General features: G+C 38.5%; 1 protein-coding gene across 1 annotated transcript; it reads left to right on the top strand.

The window, feature by feature from the left end:
* Positions 1-1,300: 1,300 nt before the first annotated feature.
* LOC104219276 (loganic acid O-methyltransferase-like) lies at positions 1,301-17,496 on the top strand. The gene is made up of 3 exons (XM_009769929.2): positions 1,301-1,506; positions 4,253-4,897; positions 16,935-17,496. Exons 1-3 carry the CDS (start codon positions 1,378-1,380, stop codon positions 17,271-17,273), a joined length of 1,113 nt encoding a protein of 370 aa, XP_009768231.1. The 5' UTR covers positions 1,301-1,377; the 3' UTR covers positions 17,274-17,496.
* The last annotated feature ends 3,195 nt before the right edge of the window (positions 17,497-20,691 follow it).

The raw sequence follows: 20,691 nt of genomic DNA, 5'->3' as shown, positions 1-20,691 counted from the left end.
AGGGTTACGTTATAAGCGTGATATCATCAATGTGACATCATCACGGGAAGTCTGAATAGTTGGATGTCAAAATCGTTTCTTATCGCTCCTCTCCAAGAAATGCGGGGACTATCTGTATACGGTGAAATCGGAGGGTCCAATTCCTCGTCATCAAGGCACCGCAGAAGATCATCTCGAAGGCTCGATACTACAAGGCTACGGTCAAATTTTCTCCTTCAAGGTTTGTCGACGTCCAACCTTGGGACAGCATTGACCACGGCTATGGTGAGAGTGGGAAGTTCCCTAGGCACGCAACTGAGGCCGACAAAGCCGATGAGTCTAGTCCTGGCCCGTATTTGGGCATCAGGTGGCTATACCTGCCCCGTATCTTTGTAATTAATGCTTTTGTACTACATAGGGATCTCATCTCCTATACAAAGGGGATCCTTGTCATTTTGTAAAGGGTTGGCTGCTCCATACTAAATACACAAGAACATTCTCTCTACTCTCTAACACATTCTCTTGATATTATTGTTTCCATTTATTATCTTCATTATTGTTCATCATTTATTGCTTATCATTGGCCATAAAGAGCCTTCGTTGATTTTATTATAACTGTTAGCCATTCTTCGACTGCCTTCGATAGCTCCCAGTCGAGCATCGGAATTGACCTCGAGGCCCCGATTGTTAGTCTATCGGTTTGGTTATTGCCTTATTCCTAACTCTTATTTCGTTTCTAAGTCTTTCACATAGCATCAACTGCTTAACAACCGGCATAAAAATAGATCACGTATTTTTAGAGTCCCTTAATCAAATTTAATTGTTGTTATCATTTTTACGGTAAACAAATAAGGAAATAAATCATTCGATCGCGAAGTTGGACGTGTAAATTATTTGTGTTTTCTTCATTGTTGTCTTCCTAGTATATTTTGAATAAACATAGTGACATGACACAGTTAAATTAAAGGAAGCGTCCAAAAGAGAGCTCCAAAAAAAGCTACGGAGACGGAGCAGTACGTAGGTACTGGGATCAGCACATATATAGTGACGAGTCATCGGGTCTATTCTCTTAGTTCCCCTTGGATAGGTGTGGCCGCCAAGCTGCAAAATTAAAGGAAAAAGAGAAAACCTTGAATATTCTCCGCCACAAAAGCTATATATACTTGGTCCCCAGGGTTAATTAATTTGCAGCCGAGTGACTAAATAGGCACATGTCTATATACTTCCTTCAACGTGTCTCGGACAAATAGGATGGACCCTACAAAAACATGTCCAGCTAGCTCATTATATAATTATCGGCAGCAGTCATCTTGGAGTTTTTGCCTTGCCAAAAAAAAAAAAAAAAAAAATTGCCTCCCACTCTATCCACATTTATAGGCACTATATAGGAAGAAGGCTATGAGCAACAACTGTGGGAGAGAAAAAGAAAAGCTGATCATGTATCAAGCTTTTGACAAAATGCAAAGACATTTCCCCATGAGTGCTGGTGATGGTGCCTACAGCTACTCCAGAAACTCCCAATTGCAGGTATAAAGTTTCTTGCACCACCATATACCATTCCAAATCTTAGCTTAACTGCATGTTCTGAGATACATTGAAGGCAAAATATCTGGAATCCAGTGTTTAAAACAAATTAAACTAGCTTGTCACTAATAAGAAATTTTTGTCATGCGATGTGAATGTATTCTGTTTCACAGTTAGACAACTACCTATGCAATTTTACTGTTCTGTTATTAAAGGAAAGTTTGGTTGTTTCTGTATATTTATAAGCTTGAATTTGAGATTTACTTGGGGCTCGAATAACCTTTGAGTTGAAACCTATAGGAGTAGTTACAATAACAATAACTACCCAGTAAAATCCCACATAGTGGGGTTTGGGGAGGGTAATATGTACGCACCCTGATAGGGCAGAGAGGCTGTTTCCGATAGACCCTCGGCTCAGAAAGACAGAAATTGAAAAAACAAGATAAGAGAATTTATTAGTAACTCCAGTAGAAACCGTAATAGTAACAGAAGCATAGGAACCAAAAGATAAATGACATCCAATAACAGTAACCAGAGTCTAAGGCCCGGGACTAAGATAAACATCAAGAATAGTGTGGGTTCATCATAAACTGCAAGCCATTTAAGATCAACCCTAATCCAACCCCGCCTCACCCCCGGTATGAAGTAAGGAAAGCTCAACTACCCTTATCCTACAACCCTAATGTTTGACCTTCATGTCTTCCTATCAAGGGTCATGTCCTCAAAAATCTGCAGACGTACCATGTCCTGCCTGATCACCTATCCGCAACACTTCTTAGGTCTCCCTCTACCTCTTCTCGTACCTACCACGGCCAACCGCTCACATCTCCTCACCGGTTCATCAAGGCTTCTCCTCTGTACGTGCCCGAACCATCTGAGTCTCTCTTTCAGCATCTTGTCATCCACAGGGGCGACACCTACCTTCTTCCGAGTATCTTCATTCCTAATCTTGTATATCCTAGTGTGCCCGCACATCTACCTCAGCATCCGCATCTCTGTTACTTTCATCCTCTGGATATGGGAGTTCTTAACAGGCCAACACGCTGCCCCATACAACATGGCCGGTCTAACCATAGCTCTATAAAACTTACCTTTGAGTATCGGTGGCACTTTCTTGTCACACAAGACTCCGATTGCAAGCCTCCATTTCATCCAGCCCGCCCCTATGCGGTGAGTGACGTCCTCGTCGATCTCTCCATCCCCCTGAATCATCAACCCAAGGTACTTGAAGCTATCTCTCTTGGGGATGACCTGTGACCCAAGCCTCATGTCCCCGCCTACTTCCCTTGACTCAGCGCTAAACTTGCACTCCATCTACTCTATCTTAGACTTGCTCAACTTGAAACTCTTAGACTCGAGAGTCTATCTCCAAACCTCCAATCTCTCGTTAACACCGGCTCTCGTCTTGTCAATTAGAACTATATCATCAGCAAATAACATACACCATGGCACCTCTCCTTGAATATGGTGTGTCAAAGTATCCATCACCAAGGCAAATAAGAACGGGCTAAGCGTAGAGCCTTGGTGTAAACCCATAACAACCGGAAAAAGCTTCGAGTCGCCTCCCACAGTCCTAACCTTAGTCTTAGCTCCATCATATATGTCCTTGATCGCTCTTATGTAGGCTACCGGCACGCCCTTCGCCTCAAGACATCTCCAGAGCACCTCCTTAGGAACCTTGTCATGCGCTTTCTCCAAGTCAATAAACACCATGTGCAGATCCTTCTTCTTAACCTTGTACTGTTCCACCAACCTCCTTATAAGGTGGATAGCTTCCGTAGTGGAGCGGCCCGACATGAACTCAAACTGATTATCGGATATAAATGTCGTCTTCCTCACCCTCACCTCCACCACCCTCTCCCACACTTTCATGGTATGGCTAAGTAACTTGATTCCCCTATAATTGTTACAAAACTGGATATCACCTTTGTTCTTATACAACGGTACCACTGTACTCGACCTCTATTCCTCCGGCATCCTCTTCGTCCTAAAAATTATATTGAACAACTCAGTCAGTCATTCTAATCTTGCTCTACCCACACACTTTCAAAACTCAACCGGAATTTCATCTGGCCCAATCACTCTACCCTTACTCATTTTACGCAAAGCCCCCACGACCTCCTTCACCTTAATGCGCCTGCAATACCTAAAATCTCGGAGACTCTCCGAATGCCCCAAGTCCCCTAGCGCTATATCCCGATCCCCCTCCTCATTTAGAAGACCATAAAAGTACGTCTGACATCTCTGATTAATCTGGGACTCTCCCATCAATACTCTATCATCCTCGTCTTTGATGCACCTTACTTGGTCCAGATCCCGGGTCTTCCTCTCCCTCGTTCAAGGCAGCCGAAGCAATTTTTTGTCCCCACCTTTCTCCCCTAATTCCTCGTATAGACGGCTAAACACTGCATTCTTAGCCTCCGTGACCGCCAGCTTTGCCTCCTTCCTAGCCACTTTGTGCCTCTCTCTATTCGCTCTCCTCTCCTCCTCGCTTGTGTTCCCTGCCATAGGAGTAGTTAATTTATTCTAATTAAAAGTTGTCAATGGTGTCTATTGGTGGTTAATTTAAGATCTTGATCAGGTTCTTGAAATTCGACTATTTACTATTTACCAAGGAAAACATAAAACAAACTGATCACATGAGTTTTAGACGATTTTGACAGTTACGCTAGATTAGATATTAAAGAATGATGAATGATAAAGCTGCAAATTATTGGTCAGCCTATATATGTATAATTTTCAACTGCAGAGAGAAGTGTTAGATGGTGCAAAGGAGATGGTAAGAGACGCAATTATTGAAAAGCTTGACATCAAAAGCCTGTTATCAGCTTCAATAAACACATTCCGTATTATAGACTTGGGATGTTCAATTGGACCAAACACTTTCTCAGCTATGCAACATATTATAGAAGCTGTAAAGGACAAGTGCCATTATCAATTCAGTGCAGATTCCTCTAATATTATTCCTGAATTCCAAGTATTCTTCAATGATCATGTCAACAATGATTTCAATACCCTATTTCGATCTCTACCGGTCGATAGGTCCTACTTTGCAGTAGGAGTTCCAGGGTCTTTCCACGGCAGGTTATTTCCCTCTGGTTCGATCCATTTTGCACATTCATCTTGTGCTATCCATTGGTTATCTAAGTTGCCAGAAATGTTGTTAGATGAGAAATCCCCTGCGTGGAATAAGGGATTGATTCACTATGTAGATGCCGCAAATACTGCAGTAGTTAATGCTTATGTTGCGCAGTTCGACAAAGACATGGAAATATTCTTAAGTGCAAGAGCTGAGGAGATTGTTCCTGGAGGAATGATGGTCCTAGTTTCGCCATTTTCAGGTTATCGTTACCTCAAATTTTTCGGTTCAAGTCTTATGGATCTGGTTAATGAGGTAATTAAGTTCAATGGTTTCGTCAACGTCTATTTTAATACTCCCGTCATTCCATTTTATGCAACATACTTTCCTATTTATGTATTAATTAAAAGGATTGTTACATTTTTACATTTGAAAACTATCTAATGTCATTCCTCTTTAGGGTGTGTTTGGTATGAAGGAAAATATTTTTCATGGAGAATATTTTATTATCCTAGAAAATATTTTCATGAAATATTTTATTTTCCTAGAAAATATTTTCATGGAAAATTACTGATTTTATCACGTATTACTTTTCTGGTAAAAAAGAGAAGATAGTATTCCTGATTATTCTAACCTTAATCGAATCATATGTGTGAAAAGTTGTTTTGGATATAAGCAATTCCTAAAAAAAAGTGTTTGATTGGTGATTGAAAAAAAAAATCGGAAAATATTTTCTACCGATTGATTAAAGAGTACAATATAATTTTTTTATTCTACTTTCCTCTCCCTCTTCACCCAAGTCCCCATTTTTCTTGTGCTCCGCTCCCTCTCCCTGCCCCCTCCTTCCCCCCCCCCCAAATACCCAACGTTTTCAGAATTTTATTTCCTTCAAGAATTTAATTATTCTTCAATCACATAAACACAAAGTAACTAATGTGTTGTTTTACTTTTTACGTAAAAACAACATTGAAATTTGTACACCATAACTAAAAAAAAGTACTCTTTTTTGGTTGAAAAAGAAAGTACTCTTTTTATAACATGAAAATAAAGTACTCATTTTGTTGAAATGAAATAAAATACTTTTTCTTTATCATGAAAAGAAAAATACTCATTTTGTTGAAATGAAAGAAAATATTTTTTCTAAATCATGAAAACAAACTACATCATTTTGTTGAAACGAAAGCAAATACTTTTTACTACATCATTATGTTAAAATGAAAGAAAATATTTTTTTACATCACGAAAATAAAGTACTTTTTTTTGTTAAAGTGCAAAAAAAATATTTTTTTATAACATGAAGGGGAAATACTCATTTGTTGAAATGCAAAAAAGGGAATTCTATCGATAACATGAAAAGAAAGTTAGTAAATATAATATGTCTATTTAGGGTGGCGAGGGGGTGGAGGCTAAGGGAGGGGTGGGGTGGGTAGGTGGGGTGTGGAGGTGTGTTGGTAGGGGTTAATGGGGATGGGGAATATAGTGGGGAAGGTTAAAAAAGAGTTTTGAAAAATATTTTCCCTTCTCTTAATAGGGAAAACATTTTGGAGGAAAATGAGTTAATAAAGAAAATAATTTCCAAAATATTTAAACCAACCAAACATGGGACAATTGAAAAATATTTTCCGTTATACCAAATACGCCCTTAATGACATGACTTTTCCAGACCTATTTCATAATAATATTCACTTTTTTATGATGAGAGAGAAATGTGAATGCATATGTGAAACTCTTTTATTATTGGTAGTAAGGAGAATTTGGTAGTCCGGACCTGATCAAGTTCTTCCTGGAATTTCAACAGTTTCTGCTCGAGTTGGGACGCACTTTCTTTGGAGACCTGAGTACCATGAGTGACCTATATCTGTTCAGTTGACTTTTCATTTCTGATGTTGTTTGAATCTTCCATCTTCCCTTTGTTCTTGTTTCTGATAGGACTAAGAGGAGGAGTGGGTGAAGGGCCCTTGGATCTTGTAGAATAGGATGATGATGCTAGAGTGCACGAACTAACCTTTGAGGAGGGGAATAAAACAAAAATAAAACAAAAAGGTAACAAGTTAGCGAGGATTATAAGAAACAATGTTGCAATATTTAAACACATAGTGCAAGAATGTAAATCGTGTCCTAATTTGGGGAACTCATTATGCCCGAAGTAGGCCTAGCGACAAATTGATTTGGAGAACTTAGAATGCTAAATGCCTCATTTTATAGATAAATAGTAGGCGAATCCCAAATCGACACTAAATAACCGGAAATAAAAGTCACTAATGGCCATAGGCCTTATTATATTTCTCGAAGCAAAAAGGAAAAACTCCTATATATTTGGTCCCAAAAAGACCTTCCCCAGACTCGGCATCTTTGGCTCTATCGAACAGCTTCACCAGCTCGCGAAGTCCCAGCAACAGGTAGGCTCTGGCCAGGTGTCCGCCCTTATTTCCTTTAGCATTCTGGCAATCCTCGATTCTTCTAAGCAACTTCCTTTCCAGCTCTACTAAACCCTGCTCCAAGTATCCCAGTCGCTTGTTAGCACTAACAACCATGTCTTTCCACTCTTCAATCAGCTTTTGGTGGGCTTCTTGTATCTCACGGTGCTCGCTTTCGCATTCCCGAATCCTCTTGCGCAGTTGATTGTATTTTGACCTGTGCTTCAGCCTTTTCATCGATGATTCTGTGACCTCGAACAAACCCAGGTTGACCTAGACCATTATGATTATCCTCCAGCCAGCCTGAATAGTATGGAGTACAACCAGCATGGTATTTGTCTAGCTCGATGGTATCCCTTCCCATGATGATTTTGCAGTGCCACATATGCTGAACTTGGCACTTGTAAGGGCTATCATAATCCTGAAATTCAGCCCGAAAGTGACTCATCTTGTCGACCCTTGGTATAACCTGCTTCCTACCAGCCTGTCTCATAACTCGGAGAGGGACGTAAGGGTAGGTTCCTCTAAAATTGATCAGTATCAGAAACGGTGCATCCCTGGATCGGACGATGAGTAGGGAACCACTCGAACATCCATTGTACTTGGTCCTCCGTTAGATTTTCAAACAGCTCTAACCACCCCTTGGCGTCTTTCGGCTGGGCAAACATGTTGTGCATGTAGTTCATTCATCTTGGGAGATGGAAGGCTTTGTGATCATCCTAATCCCTTTGCTGAATCTCTTGCCGATATTCACTACTTTGGAGATACTCCATGAGCCAGAGCTGGAGTAGCAAATTGCAACCCTCGAAGTGTTTGGCTCCTTGTTGACACTTCTTCAAGGCTCGGTATATCTTTGCAATGATCATGGGCACTATGCTAAATGGTTGCCCACAAATTCCCTTCATTAAAGTTTTGGTGACCATAGCTAGCCTGGTATGGATACTTGCTTTCTTCATTGGAAACACTATCATCCCCAAGAAGCAGAACATGAAGACAAAGACCCTTCGATGAATATGCCCCAATGATGTAAGGGCGAACTCATCAGGATAAGTACGGTAGGATTTGGTATGACCGTAACTCTCAGACAAATAATCTAATGGAATATACAACTCTTTCAAGCGTGTCAAGTCCGGATTCTTCTTTAGACCCATCATTTTGAGGAAACCTCTACACTTGCGATTTTTCGGCATTAACAAACCCGGAGTTTCCCATGGTATACCAGCCATTCCTCCTATTTCCTCTAGCAGTGGTGTCATTTCGATGTCCCCGAAGCGGAACACAGACCTATCACCATCCCAGAACAAAGTAGCAGCTTCTATGATCTTGTTGTTGGGTTGGATAAGGTAGATTTCCTAGGTATTTCCGAACAAGAGTCTGATCACTAGAATGAAGATCCTCCCACCAGCTTAGCAGTTTTGGGTGGATGTTGGTCACCATGCCGAATTTGGGAACTTTGTGTCTCATATTTATGCAAGACAAAAGGGTTAGAACCTTACCCCCACCAGACTCGACTATTTAATATCAATAATTGGCATAAAAGCATTTAGTTCCCCAAATAAATGCATAAAACGTGGTAGTGTCCATTTGGGTCTTAGGGAAACCCAGTGGACTTTGGATAAGGCTATCTTAAAGAGTCATTATGCGGACAACATAACTGACTCGGCTAAGTTTGACCATGATGCATGCACAATTAAACAGAGTAAGGTTTCTATGAGGTCTTAGACTGGTATGCTTGAGCGGACAACTCAAGAGGGAAAGGCGCAGAACCGTCGACTACACCGTTGATCGACTGGTTTTACCACAAATATGCCTTTGCCGGATTTAGGGGTGATAATATTGGAAGAGCGCAACCACTCATTATAAGCGTTTCTATGGTATTTTGTTTGGCACGAGTGGAATATGATGTTAAAAACATGCTTATGCAATAATTAAAACAAGTTGTCACATATTTGCACATTATAAAAGTAATAATTACAACAATTATTCATAATTTAAAACAGTAATAAAGGAAATCAGTAAAGGAAAACAATAAAAGAAATAAGGGAAAGAAACAAAAAGACAAGTTAGTTTTGTAGTAGAAGAGAGAATTAAATACTTAAAGGCATTAAGCAAATAAAGACATATAAAGAAGCGTAAAGTCACAAGAATAGCCTGAAATGGTAAATGCCTAAAAGAAATCCCCAGCAGAGTCGTCATGTTGTCGCGCTCCCTTTTTCTCGCGAAATTGGGTTTATGATATTTTGGGAGGACAACTCATTCCCTTTTGGGAATTTGGGTTTGAATTGAAGAGTCACCACCTAATTATTTAAGTGCATTAGGACACTAAGAAGGGTTTGATTTGAGTAACCAGAGATTGGGTAAGGGCTTGAAATTATCCCAAGGGGATGGTGTTAGGCACCCCTCAGGATCCACTAGTATGGTTCTCGACCAGACTATTGTTGTGAATTTAAGCGCAAACAACACGTAGGCAAATAAAACTTCAAATAAGAGGGGATTTTCACATAATGGTTACAAATAAACAAAGTTGGAAAGAACTAAAAGAAAGCTGATTTTTCTTAAAGAAATAGTTTGAAATTTGAGAAGAAACAAAGAAACAAAGGAAAGGGGGTCCTAGGTTTATAAATAATATGGATCACCTCACACAACATCCGGTAATCACTCCTCAGTGAGGGGCTACACGAGATGTTATCGCATGGTCATCATATCCATATCTACACTTTCCCACTCCGTTAAGGTATTAAAGCGCGGAATGGTCTCGTTTACTTATTGCATGCTATTACCCGTCCCAATCCTATCGGTCCCGGAGGCATTTAGGACTACTAATCCTAAGGGGTAGGGATAATAGGCTTATTTGTAGTTTCAAAGGCAAAATTCTAAGGCGACATACAAAAACATGTATAGCAAGTTGGAGAAAAGCACATAACAAGTAAAAAGGCTCAGATATACCTCATTTAATCAAAGAAGCACATAGTTAGCACGTCTTACACATACTGTTTAGGATCTAATTAAGAAATTAAAGGTTGAGGCAGACTTATTTATTACATAATTTAGATAAGAAGCTCGAATCAGGCCTATCTGCTGGTTGTAGTTAATAAAACATATTCAATTTATAATTTTTACCCTAAGGCTTGCCTAAGTGTTGGACAAGGATCCTATAGGCATGGTATCTACTGAATTTTAGAAAGAAATGAAGTAAACTGAATACGTACTGGTTAAGAAAGGTTGTCAGATTATTAAAGAAAGACAGGTTTTTTACGAAGGTTATAAGTTCTGCGAATGATGACAAATCGTTATTACTGGTTTTAGCTTTATACGCGATTCAGATTAGATTAATAGTTCCTATAGACATGCTTTCTATGCGTTGTTGATTTTAAACCTTTTATAGACATGGTAAAAATGCATAAGCCTTATAGACATGATATCTAGATGCCGAATTTTGTTTAAGACCTATGAACATGATATCTTATTGCAGTTGATTGCTTAAGACCTATGAACATGATTGCTAGATAAAGAATGGATATACAAGATTCAGAAGGACCTATAGGAATATTTTCTATATGCATATGCAGAAATCAGATTTCCAAATACTTATGGACATGATTTCTATATGAGAGAATGTAGAATTCAGAAATACCTATGGACATGGTATCTATGTGAGAAATGCAGAATTCAGAAATACCTATGGACATGGTAACTATGTGAGAAATGCAGAATTTAGAAATACCTATAGACATGGTATCTATGTGAGAAATGCAGAATTCAGAAATACCTATAGGCATGATATCTACCCTTTGCATACATAGTTACCTGCCCTTTTTCACTAGACATCCCCAAGAGTTTATTACAAATTATTACAGCATAGAATAAAGTAAAATACATCAAAAAAATGAAAGTACAACTAAGGAGAGCCTGATTCAGACTTCATGTCTGAAATATGAGGTAAACCAACTCCATGAGATCATGATCCAAAGCCTTTCTCCCATTTGGATGTGTCAAAGTTCCCTAAGAGCCTCAAAGCGGATTCCGGGCAATGCTCACACCGAAATACATTATCAGATTTGGACAAGTGCAGTGTGGAAGGGCCAGCCCTCAAGTGTCCAAGTTCAGAGGGAGCTCAAGGGTCTTAAGGCAAGGCTCACAAGAGGGGGGCAGGACTTAAAGACTAAGCGAGTGTCCAAGTGCAGAAACAGAATTCTAAAAAGGGGAAGAGGAGAGGGAAATAACTACAGATAAGTACACATAAGGGGTTCATGGTGAATAGGGAAATTGAAAGAGGCAAGGTAGACTGTGGGCATACCCAGCAATGGAGAATGCTAGCATACCCATAGGCCTGTTAGAATACACTATTAAAGGCTAGGATCCCAAGGGATTAAATTTAATTCATGGACAATAATTTTCATATTGTCATGCCTTAAACCATAGCTCACACACATAGGGGGTAGGGTTTTGGGGATTCATAATAGAACATGCATAAGGAAATCAGTATGCTAATTTAAGTGTGGAACTATACAGAAACAGTAAGTAGATATAGATACAAAAGTAGTAAATAAACACATTGTTGTGGTGCTAAATCTTAAATCAAGACATACCAGTTTCAAAGAAACAAATAGAGAAAAGCAGTAGGTCTTGTAAAAAGGCCACAGTGCAGACAAGAATAGAGAACACTATTGCGTCTAAGTATAAGTTCAGAAAGACTAAGAATGAGTGATTGTATGTTTGTGTCAATGAAAGAGTCGTGCATTTATAGCGTGAAAAAACAGGCAGAAATAAGGTAAGAAAATAGTTAAGGAACTGAATATTCATTAAGAATTAATTAACGTAAGACTTCCTTTAATTAAGGAATTCAGATTCAAATGGTAAAAGTTATTTAAGGAAAGAAATCAAACAAGCATTTTGTGCAAAGTAGGCAATTAGGGGTAGATACATAGAAGTTTATTTTAGGGGCAGAGCTTTGAAATACACGGTTGCATAAATAAGGTATGAGAAATCAATTAGTAGCTAGTAAATCTAGGATCAAAAATTTTGTAATCACTGGTCCATGAATGAACCAAGTCAGAAAAGTTAAGGAAAGTCAAGTAACTTAAATCGAGTCATAGGGAAATCAGCAAATAAGGAAAGAAATCAATCAAACCTATACAGAAGGAAGTCTGAAACTAATCAAGATCTGAAAGCCATTTTAGAGGGGGGAAGTCCAGCACATATAAAGAGTACACAAGTATTAGGCATGCGATAAGGGATCAAGTGAAAGGTCTTATAGAGTTTGGCAAAAGTCAGAATCATATGAAGAAACAAAATTGAAACAATGATTTGAAACTTAATGAAGTAGTAGATGAAACAATTCCAGGAACTCAAATAGGTCCAAAAATTAGGGTTTTTGAAATTAGGCAATTCCAGAGATGAAGAGCCAGCAAATCACATAGCCAAGGGTCTCAAAACTCGGAAGAACCCCCAAATTTAGGGTTCTTGCCATTAACTGAGTGCAGGGACGAAAGTGCAAGTGATTAGGGTAAAAAATACTACTTGAAATAGGTTCAGAGGTCTCAGAAAGGAACTGAGACCCTTAACATGTCTTTTAGTAGCAGAAACTCATGAACAACATAGTAAAAGAACAGCATGTGAAACACAGTAGAGGAACTCAAAGGAACATAGTAGAAGAACTGATAAGAAAGATAATGGAAAAAATTAATAAGAACAGTCGGAGAAGCATATTAAGAAGCATATTAGAAGAAACTTAACTAGAACACAGTAGAGGAAACTTAATAAGAAACACATAAGAACACAATAGAAGAAACACACAAGAACACAGTAGAGGAAAATACAGTTGAAGAAACACACAAGAACACAGTAGAGGAAAATACAGTAGAAGAAACAAACAAAAGAAAGAGAAAATCAGAGAAACATCTAAATATCTCAGAAAAACTCTAGATCGGAAAAGAAATGGTTTTGAAAGTATAGTTTGTTTGAAAGAAAATCAAGAAAATCGTTTAAAAGCTTAGGGAAAGCATAGATCTGGAACAGATCTAAAGAGATCAGAAAAACCTCAAAAGCTAGGGTTTTCAGAGGAACCCAAACGATGAGAAAGGCTTGGATCTAAGAAGGAAGGGTCGAGGCCAGGCTCGAAACAGTCATGGCTTGCCGGAGCAGGGCCGGAGATGGCCGTAAAGCTTGAATCAATAGAGTTTTGGACCCAACTCTTCGTGATCAAGTCATGAAACTTCAATAACCAAGCGTGAGGAGCCATAAGGGGTTGGTGGGTGGTAAAACCACCATGGATTCAGGCCAAGAGGTGTCCGGAGAAGATGAAAGGAACTCATCGAAGAGAAGGGGAGGGGGAAGGTTCTAGAGAGAACCAGAGATAGAGAGATAGAGACGAGTGAGGAAAATGAGAGGGGTATTTGGGGGGGTCGTCTGGTCAAAAAAGGTAAGCGCGGATCTAGACCGTTGATCAAAATTGATCAATGGCCAAGATTTGATTCGGGTTGGGTCAAGTAATTTTAGGATTGGGCTTGGGGTCTTGGGTCAGTTTAATTTGGGTTGGGGATTGGGTTTAATTAGGCCAGATTTTAGGCTAAAATTGAAACGAATTGGGCTATTATTTAAATATCCATTTTTTCCCTTTTAAAATTATAAAAAATAGTAAATTAATTGTAAGCCCCTAATATCATCTCATGAAAAATCTCGATCCTTGGTCGAATGCAAAATTTGGGAATCCACCAATATTACATGTACATGCCTCCAGCCCAAACTGATATAAGTCTGACTCTGCAATATGAATGCCACTATTGGACTCCTCCACTTGGCGCAAAGCCATAGGAAACAATGTCTTATAATCCACAAAACTACTCTTCACAGCTCGCACAACACAAATCACCAGGTACTCCAACACCACCAACTACTCTCAATCAACACCCACCTCGTGACCTTGCCAAAAATTGCGACGACTAGTCAACTAATTAAACCCTCCCAGCTCGTACTCATCAACCAGATATCGGAAACTGTTGCGCCTCCATACGAACAACTGAATAGTCTCTCAATACCTCTGGGTCTTCAGTCTAAACAACATGTTGAGACAATGTTTGAGCATCCGTGAATCCTTCGTAGTCCGTTTGTAGCATCACGAACATAAGTTATGTACTTCGAGCTGAATCAATATCGCACGATAAGGAATGAAAGAAGGAGAATTTCCTAACAGTTCTGTAGCTTCTCGAAGATAAGTACAGACGTCTCCGTACCGATCCGCAAGACTCTACTAAACCTATTTGTGACTCGTAGCACCCATGAACCTAGAGCTCGGATACCAACTTGTCATGACCCAAAAATCCCTCCGAAGGAGTCGTGATGGCACCCAGTCTCTAAACTAGGTAAACCTAACATAAACTGAAGTAATATTGATGCTTACCAACTTTAAATTAACCAACTCTGAATAATTCAAAATTCCCAAAATCGGTGGTATAAGTCACAAGCCTACCTAAGAGTAGTTACACAAAATAATACATCACTGCCCCGAAACAAAGGAGCAAATGGAAATAAATACAAATGAAGGTGACTCCGAGACCTGCGAACGCTGTAGCAGGTTTACCTTGAGTCTCCACCGCGACAACCCGCACAGCTACTATTAATCCACCTGGATCTATACACAAAAATGTATAGAAGTATAGTATGAGCACACTACGGCGGTGCCCAATAAGTATCAAGACTAACTTCGGTGGGGTAGTGACGAGGAATAGTCAGGACACCTACTGGTCAAATAAAATTAACAGGATATGATAATAAAACATCAAGATAAAGATAACAAAGTAATATCAACTGCGGAGAGAAAATCCAAGTACAAGCAGTATAAACAATAAAGGGAGAACAGGGATAGTAACGAACAAAAACCAAATAAATCAGATAACCCAAGCAATTCAACACTAACATAATGGAAGAAGGAGACAAGTAAGAATGTATTCAATTAAAGAAAACAATGTCAACTCAATCAATCACATCATGTTTAATATACCATCCCGATCATTTCAATCCTCGATTTCTCATATCATTATCTCAACTTTCGAACTTTCAGCACATATGGCACCTTGTGCCCACATTTTTTCCATCTCACTTTTAACAATAAAATCCACATGATATACAATACAAAATGTCCTTACAAATGTACTTAAGATGTTCAGGAAGTCATATTTACATAATACAAATTAAATTACAATTTCTGAATAAATTTGGAAAAATTGGCGTGAAAAGATGAAATTGTTTTTAGAAATGATTCGAGTAAGAAAGTACCCCTTTTCAAATTTAAAATACAACCTCGGAAGAATTATTACCTTTAATAAGGGAGTTCATAATTTAAAACTTAATAGAAATTCCTTTTTAAGAAAAATACAACCTCAGACGGTTTAAGAAAATTATGAAACAATTATTGAAATTTGAGGTAGTGAAAAATATGTAAATAAATACAGCAAAGTATTGAAAAATATGATGGCTTCCTTCACAAAGGATCACGGCGGTAAAGGAATCTGAGCAGTTAGAACACTTGAATTGGTAACAGCTACTAAACATAGCAAACCAAAAGTGCACGACACTAAAATCCAATTAAAGAACAAGGATAAGGAAAACAAACATAGAATTTCACTTTCATTTCATATCTTGTTGCAGGCATGCAACCCGATCCCATTTCACATGTCTCGCTGCAGGCGTGCAACTCGCTCCCATTTCATATATCTCATTGCAGGCGTGCAACCTGCTCCCATTTCATATATCTCGTTGCAGGCGTGTAACCCGATCCCATTTTAGATATCTCGTTGCAGGTGTGCAACCCGCTCCCATTTCACATATCTTGTTGCAAGCGTGCAACCCGCTCCCATTGACAAATCATCATCAATCATAAAAAAATCCCGGCAAGGGAACAAGAATATAACAACATCATCCCGGCAAGGGAGACACTATCATAAACAATAACATCCCGACAAGGGAACAATAGCATAACAACAACATCCCGTCAAGGAAAGAAATATGTACATAATAAGAGTCACGAAAAAACCAAGAAGCACGATAACATCAACAAACAACAAGACATAACAAGCACGTGATAATTACACCGGTAACCACAACAATTGGACACGTAACATATTTGCACGAAGTCATAGAGGAACTCACAATCAAGAAGTATCAAACAATAAGGAAGGCAATAACTTCAATTAAGGCAATTAAGGTCTATGTAACACGTAAGAATTAAAGGAGAGCTAACAACGTCATATGGAGCATATAGAGGCAATTTAAGCAATTAGGAAACTCAATCATAACGAGATGCTTTCCACATAAGGACCTAAGAACCCTAGAGGCAAATTTGTCCATAAATAAGTTCGAGCACACACTCGTCACACATGCATGGACTACATTTAGCATAGAAGACTAAATTCCTAAAGGGGAAGTCCCCACACATATTTAGGCAAGATACGTACCTCAAGGACGACAAACCGATACTCTAAAATGCACTTCTCAGGTGAAAAGACCTCCGGACGGCTCAAATCTAACCAAATTGACTTCAAAGCACAAATAAATCATATAAGAAATTATTCTGGATCATAAAGTTTCAATCTTTAACAAAATCCAAAAATTGATCCAAAAAATGACCCCCAGGCCCGCGCCTCGGAACCCAACAAATTTTACAAAATCGTAATATCCATTCCAATATGAGTTCAACCATACAATGGAGCGGTAGATTAGGGCACACGCAGAGAGAAATATTCAAAATGTATAATGACAGCCTTTTATAGACTGATACAGGCTGTATCCTCACGTGCACGACATGTGCAACTAACCACCTCTAATAGTACTAACTAGCTCTAACAGTTATTAGGCAAGCTAACTAATCATTTATTATTTCAATAAGTGTTAGTCGTATATTTGGAATTGAGTTTTCTTTCTTTCTCACATATATTCAGGGAATGCTAGATGAATCTCTAGTTGACGCATTCAATGTGCCAGTGTATTTTCCCTCTCCTGAAGACATGACTAAAGTGGTGGAGAAAAATGGCTGTTTTAGCATCGAGAGAATAGAGTTGACATATCCCCAATCAAAGCTTGTAGATGAGGCTGATGCAAAGAGTTTAATGACAAACCTAAGGGCTGTTTTGGAAGGAGTTTTTATCAATCACTTTGGAAGTAAAATCGCAGATGAAGCTTTTTCGAGGACTATTCTCAAAAGTGAAGACATCTCTGCATGGATGAAAGCTAACTACGAGAAACCATGCCAATTATTTGTCGTTTTGAAGCGTAAATGAATTTCTGTGGAGGATTCTGATTACGAAAAGGTTGAGCATAAAATGTCATTTAATTTTTAATAGTTTTATCATTCTCTCGAGAATTGCTACTACTAAAACCATGTTCAAGTTAATTTACTCATCTAAGATATATGCATGGCTATAGCAGATTTGATGAATTGGGGATAAGAGCTTATATAATTCAAGCAATTATTGAATGCATAAGTCAAGAAGCTGTTGGTCATCACTCTTTTGTTATATTTAGAGGTTTCACGGTCTATCTCGAGGCCAAAAACTCCACTCTTCCTTACTCTCTTATAAAAAGAACTTTACATATATATAAAGACAGTTAAAAATTAGGCTAGCTGCTAGATTCCCACATTAAGACACATAAGAAATAAAATGATTTAAATTAAATCTTGTCATTACCAGATTTTTATCTAGTTACTCTTTGGTAATCATCACTCAAGAACAAGTTAGGAAATTAATCGATAAGAAGAATTTCTACCATTTTCAAATATAAAAAAAGAAAAGAAAAACTAAAAAGTTCTAGGTGGACGAACATACACATATATATTGCATGCTAGCTTGCCTCTCTATTCCAAGTCCAAATATACGCTACAGGAAAAGAGGTCTTTAACGATCACTTCTTTATGAAAGGAAATTAATTCAGTCGTTATATGTATGCTTATAGCAGCCAATATTTATTCCGGCCGTTAAAGTTATCTTTTACTGTATTTTTTACGAGGGAATAATTTTCGGTCTTTCAAATTGTGTCCCCTCGTTATTGCATCTGAATAAAATGAAAATTTATGTGCTAATTATTCCCTCCTTTTTTTCCTCAACAACTGTCCGCCCATATCCCCCAAATTAATCAAAAAAACCCTAAAATCTCCCGCTCTAATGTTATCCCAAAACATGTACACCAAATTCAGCAAAGAGGATGCAAAGAATCACGAACAAATATGCCCTCACTTCAACTGCCCGCTACTCCATCGGCAAGTTCTCAAGCGATTAACACTATATATATATATACAGAGCAAAACTCAACAAAAAATCACAAAACGATTTGGTCTTCTTGCTGTACGCAGCTTATAATTTGTGTGTTTTGTGATGAATCTGTGTTAACGCTAATAGATGGGTTTTGTTACTTGATGTGCTAATACTTGCTTTGTGGGTTCTGTCACCGCAGCTTATACGATTTGGTCTTCTTGTTGTGTTTTCTTGTCAAGGTAAACTCAAGTCGCTAAATTTGTAGTTGTAATTATTGTGAAATTGGGTCTTTTTGTTATCTCTCTACTTTTCAAATTTATATAATCATTGTTCTATTTCCAGTATATTTCTTGCAATTTTTCAATGCACAGAACTAACTGCTTTCCATCAAAGTTGTTGTTTTCCTCATCTTCTGCTTTCTCTACCATTTTATGCTTCTTATTATAATGCACGATAAGTAAATTTTTCGGATTCTTAATCTGTTATAATTTGCGAGAGAGGTCCTATACGTGTTGCAGCTAGAAATTCTTATAAGGGGATTAAGAATTTACACCTAATTCAAACTTTTATATATGTACAAAAATTTATCTCCTATTTGCACATTATAATTTTTCGGCGTAGCGAATTCAATTGAATCATTTGATTACATGTGGCTTTGCATTGTGATGATAGGCTATAATTACGTATTTTAGTCGATTATTACACTCTAATTTACTGGACTTTAGTCGAGTTGGCACTTTAATCGCTAGTGTATTGCACTAATTGTGTATTTTATGCCTTGTAAGAGTGATTCCGAGCTATGTAGATATTATGGAATGAATTCAAGTGATTTGGAGCTTTGAAGTTTGAGTAAAAGCCCAAAGAATTAAGCCGGGATCGTGTTCGGGGATCAACAGATAATAGTTAGAACGAACGAAGAATCGAGTGGGCATATTGGGTACTATCTAGTAAAATGGACATAACCTTTTACTCAGAACTCCATCTGGGCTCCACAATATATAGTTGGAAAGCTAACTCAAATGGCTACAACTTGCATGTTTTACAGTTTTCCAAATTTCTAGCAGAACAGGGTGAAAAGTGCGCATCAAGAGCACAGTCGCGCTCAGGCCGTGCTCAGGCCGTGCTCAGGCTGCGCTCGTCAGGCAGAATCAAAGTGGATATGCGCGGTCCACGCGCGGCCGCGCATGTCTTATCCGGAAAATGTGTCCTTTTTCGCATAGGAGGAGGTGTAATTGTCTGGGCCCAACTCTACTTGGTATATATACATGGAAAAACAGTATTTTGAGGAGGTTGGACAGACTTTTGACACAGATTCGACCTAAGGAGGCAGAGACACAAAAGGAGCAAGGCGGGGAATTCTTCTACGAGTTTTTCCTTCCTCTTACTATTTTTCATTGTTGGTTATGACTTTTTTTATTGTAGTTTTACATACTATTATGAATAGCTAATTTGTTATCTAGGGTTTTGATGGAACCTGTTGTAGGATAAATTCTTGTTATGTTTTTATATAATTGAGCCGTAGTATTTTCTCTATTTGTTCAACTATATTATTCTTGTGGTTGATTGAAGGACCCACAATTAGTTGTGCATATTTAGTATGTATTACTCGGGAGAGAGTGCATATTTAGGCAGTTGTTGAACAACATTACTTCTGACGTATGTGAGGAATCAATATCCAAGGGTTTAAAGGTAGGATTAGGGATAACGAAACTGTCACAACCCCGGTTCGCCCTCCGTGAACTATTGTGACGGCACCTAGTCTCTACGACTAGGTAAGCCTAACAATGCGGAAAAGGGAGAGAGGGAGACCACTGAATCAGTTGGCTCAGCTCTGAAAACTGAGTGACGAGAATCTGTCTTCACAAACAAATAAACAAAAATTGCGGAAGAAATAATTAAAACCGAAATAGTAAAATAAGATAGTTTTTAAGATGTTGCTCGGCATATACAATAACAACTCTCGAAGCTAACAACATTTTCCAAAATCCGGAATCTCATGAAACACAAGCTTTTGAATATCTAAAGTGTCTAACTCCAGAATATCTAACAATGAAAAGAAATACAGAAGGGTTAATACTTAAAGGGAGGATAGAAAGGGATTCTTCGGTCTGCGGACGCGGTAGATATACCTCGGAGTCTCTACAAGCGCCTTGTCTCAAACATGATAAATCTGAGTGGAAGTACCTAAATCAGCACATGAAAAACATGCGCAGAAAGGACATGAGTACACCACAGCGGTACTCAGTAAGTGCCAAGCCTAACCTCGATCGGGTAGTGACGAGGAAGGTCAGGGCCCTACTGAGGTTAAATAAAATACAAGGTATAAAAGTATAGAATAAGACAGTATAATTAAGTGTAACAGTATAAATAACACATGATAGAAAGAACAATCATCAATTATAATAGAGACAAGATAATCACGGAAATAACAACCGGGGATCTCTTG

This window comes from Nicotiana sylvestris, chromosome 11 (assembly GCF_000393655.2).
Source record: "Nicotiana sylvestris chromosome 11, ASM39365v2, whole genome shotgun sequence".
NCBI classification, from domain to species: domain Eukaryota; kingdom Viridiplantae; phylum Streptophyta; class Magnoliopsida; order Solanales; family Solanaceae; genus Nicotiana; species Nicotiana sylvestris.
The sequence above is the reverse complement of the archived record's forward strand: the minus strand, read 5'-3'. Positions and strand labels throughout refer to the sequence as shown.

Bases quoted from the DNA above. Each gene is read 5' to 3' on its own strand.
- LOC104219276 (XM_009769929.2), top strand. From the start codon at position 1,378: ATGAGCAACAACTGTGGGAGAGAAAAAGAAAAGCTGATCATGTATCAA. The intron at 1,507-4,252 runs GTATAAAGTTTC...TTTCAACTGCAG, and splicing joins CCAGAAACTCCCAATTGCAG to AGAGAAGTGTTAGATGGTGC. The intron at 4,898-16,934 runs GTAATTAAGTTC...ACATATATTCAG, and splicing joins TTATGGATCTGGTTAATGAG to GGAATGCTAGATGAATCTCT.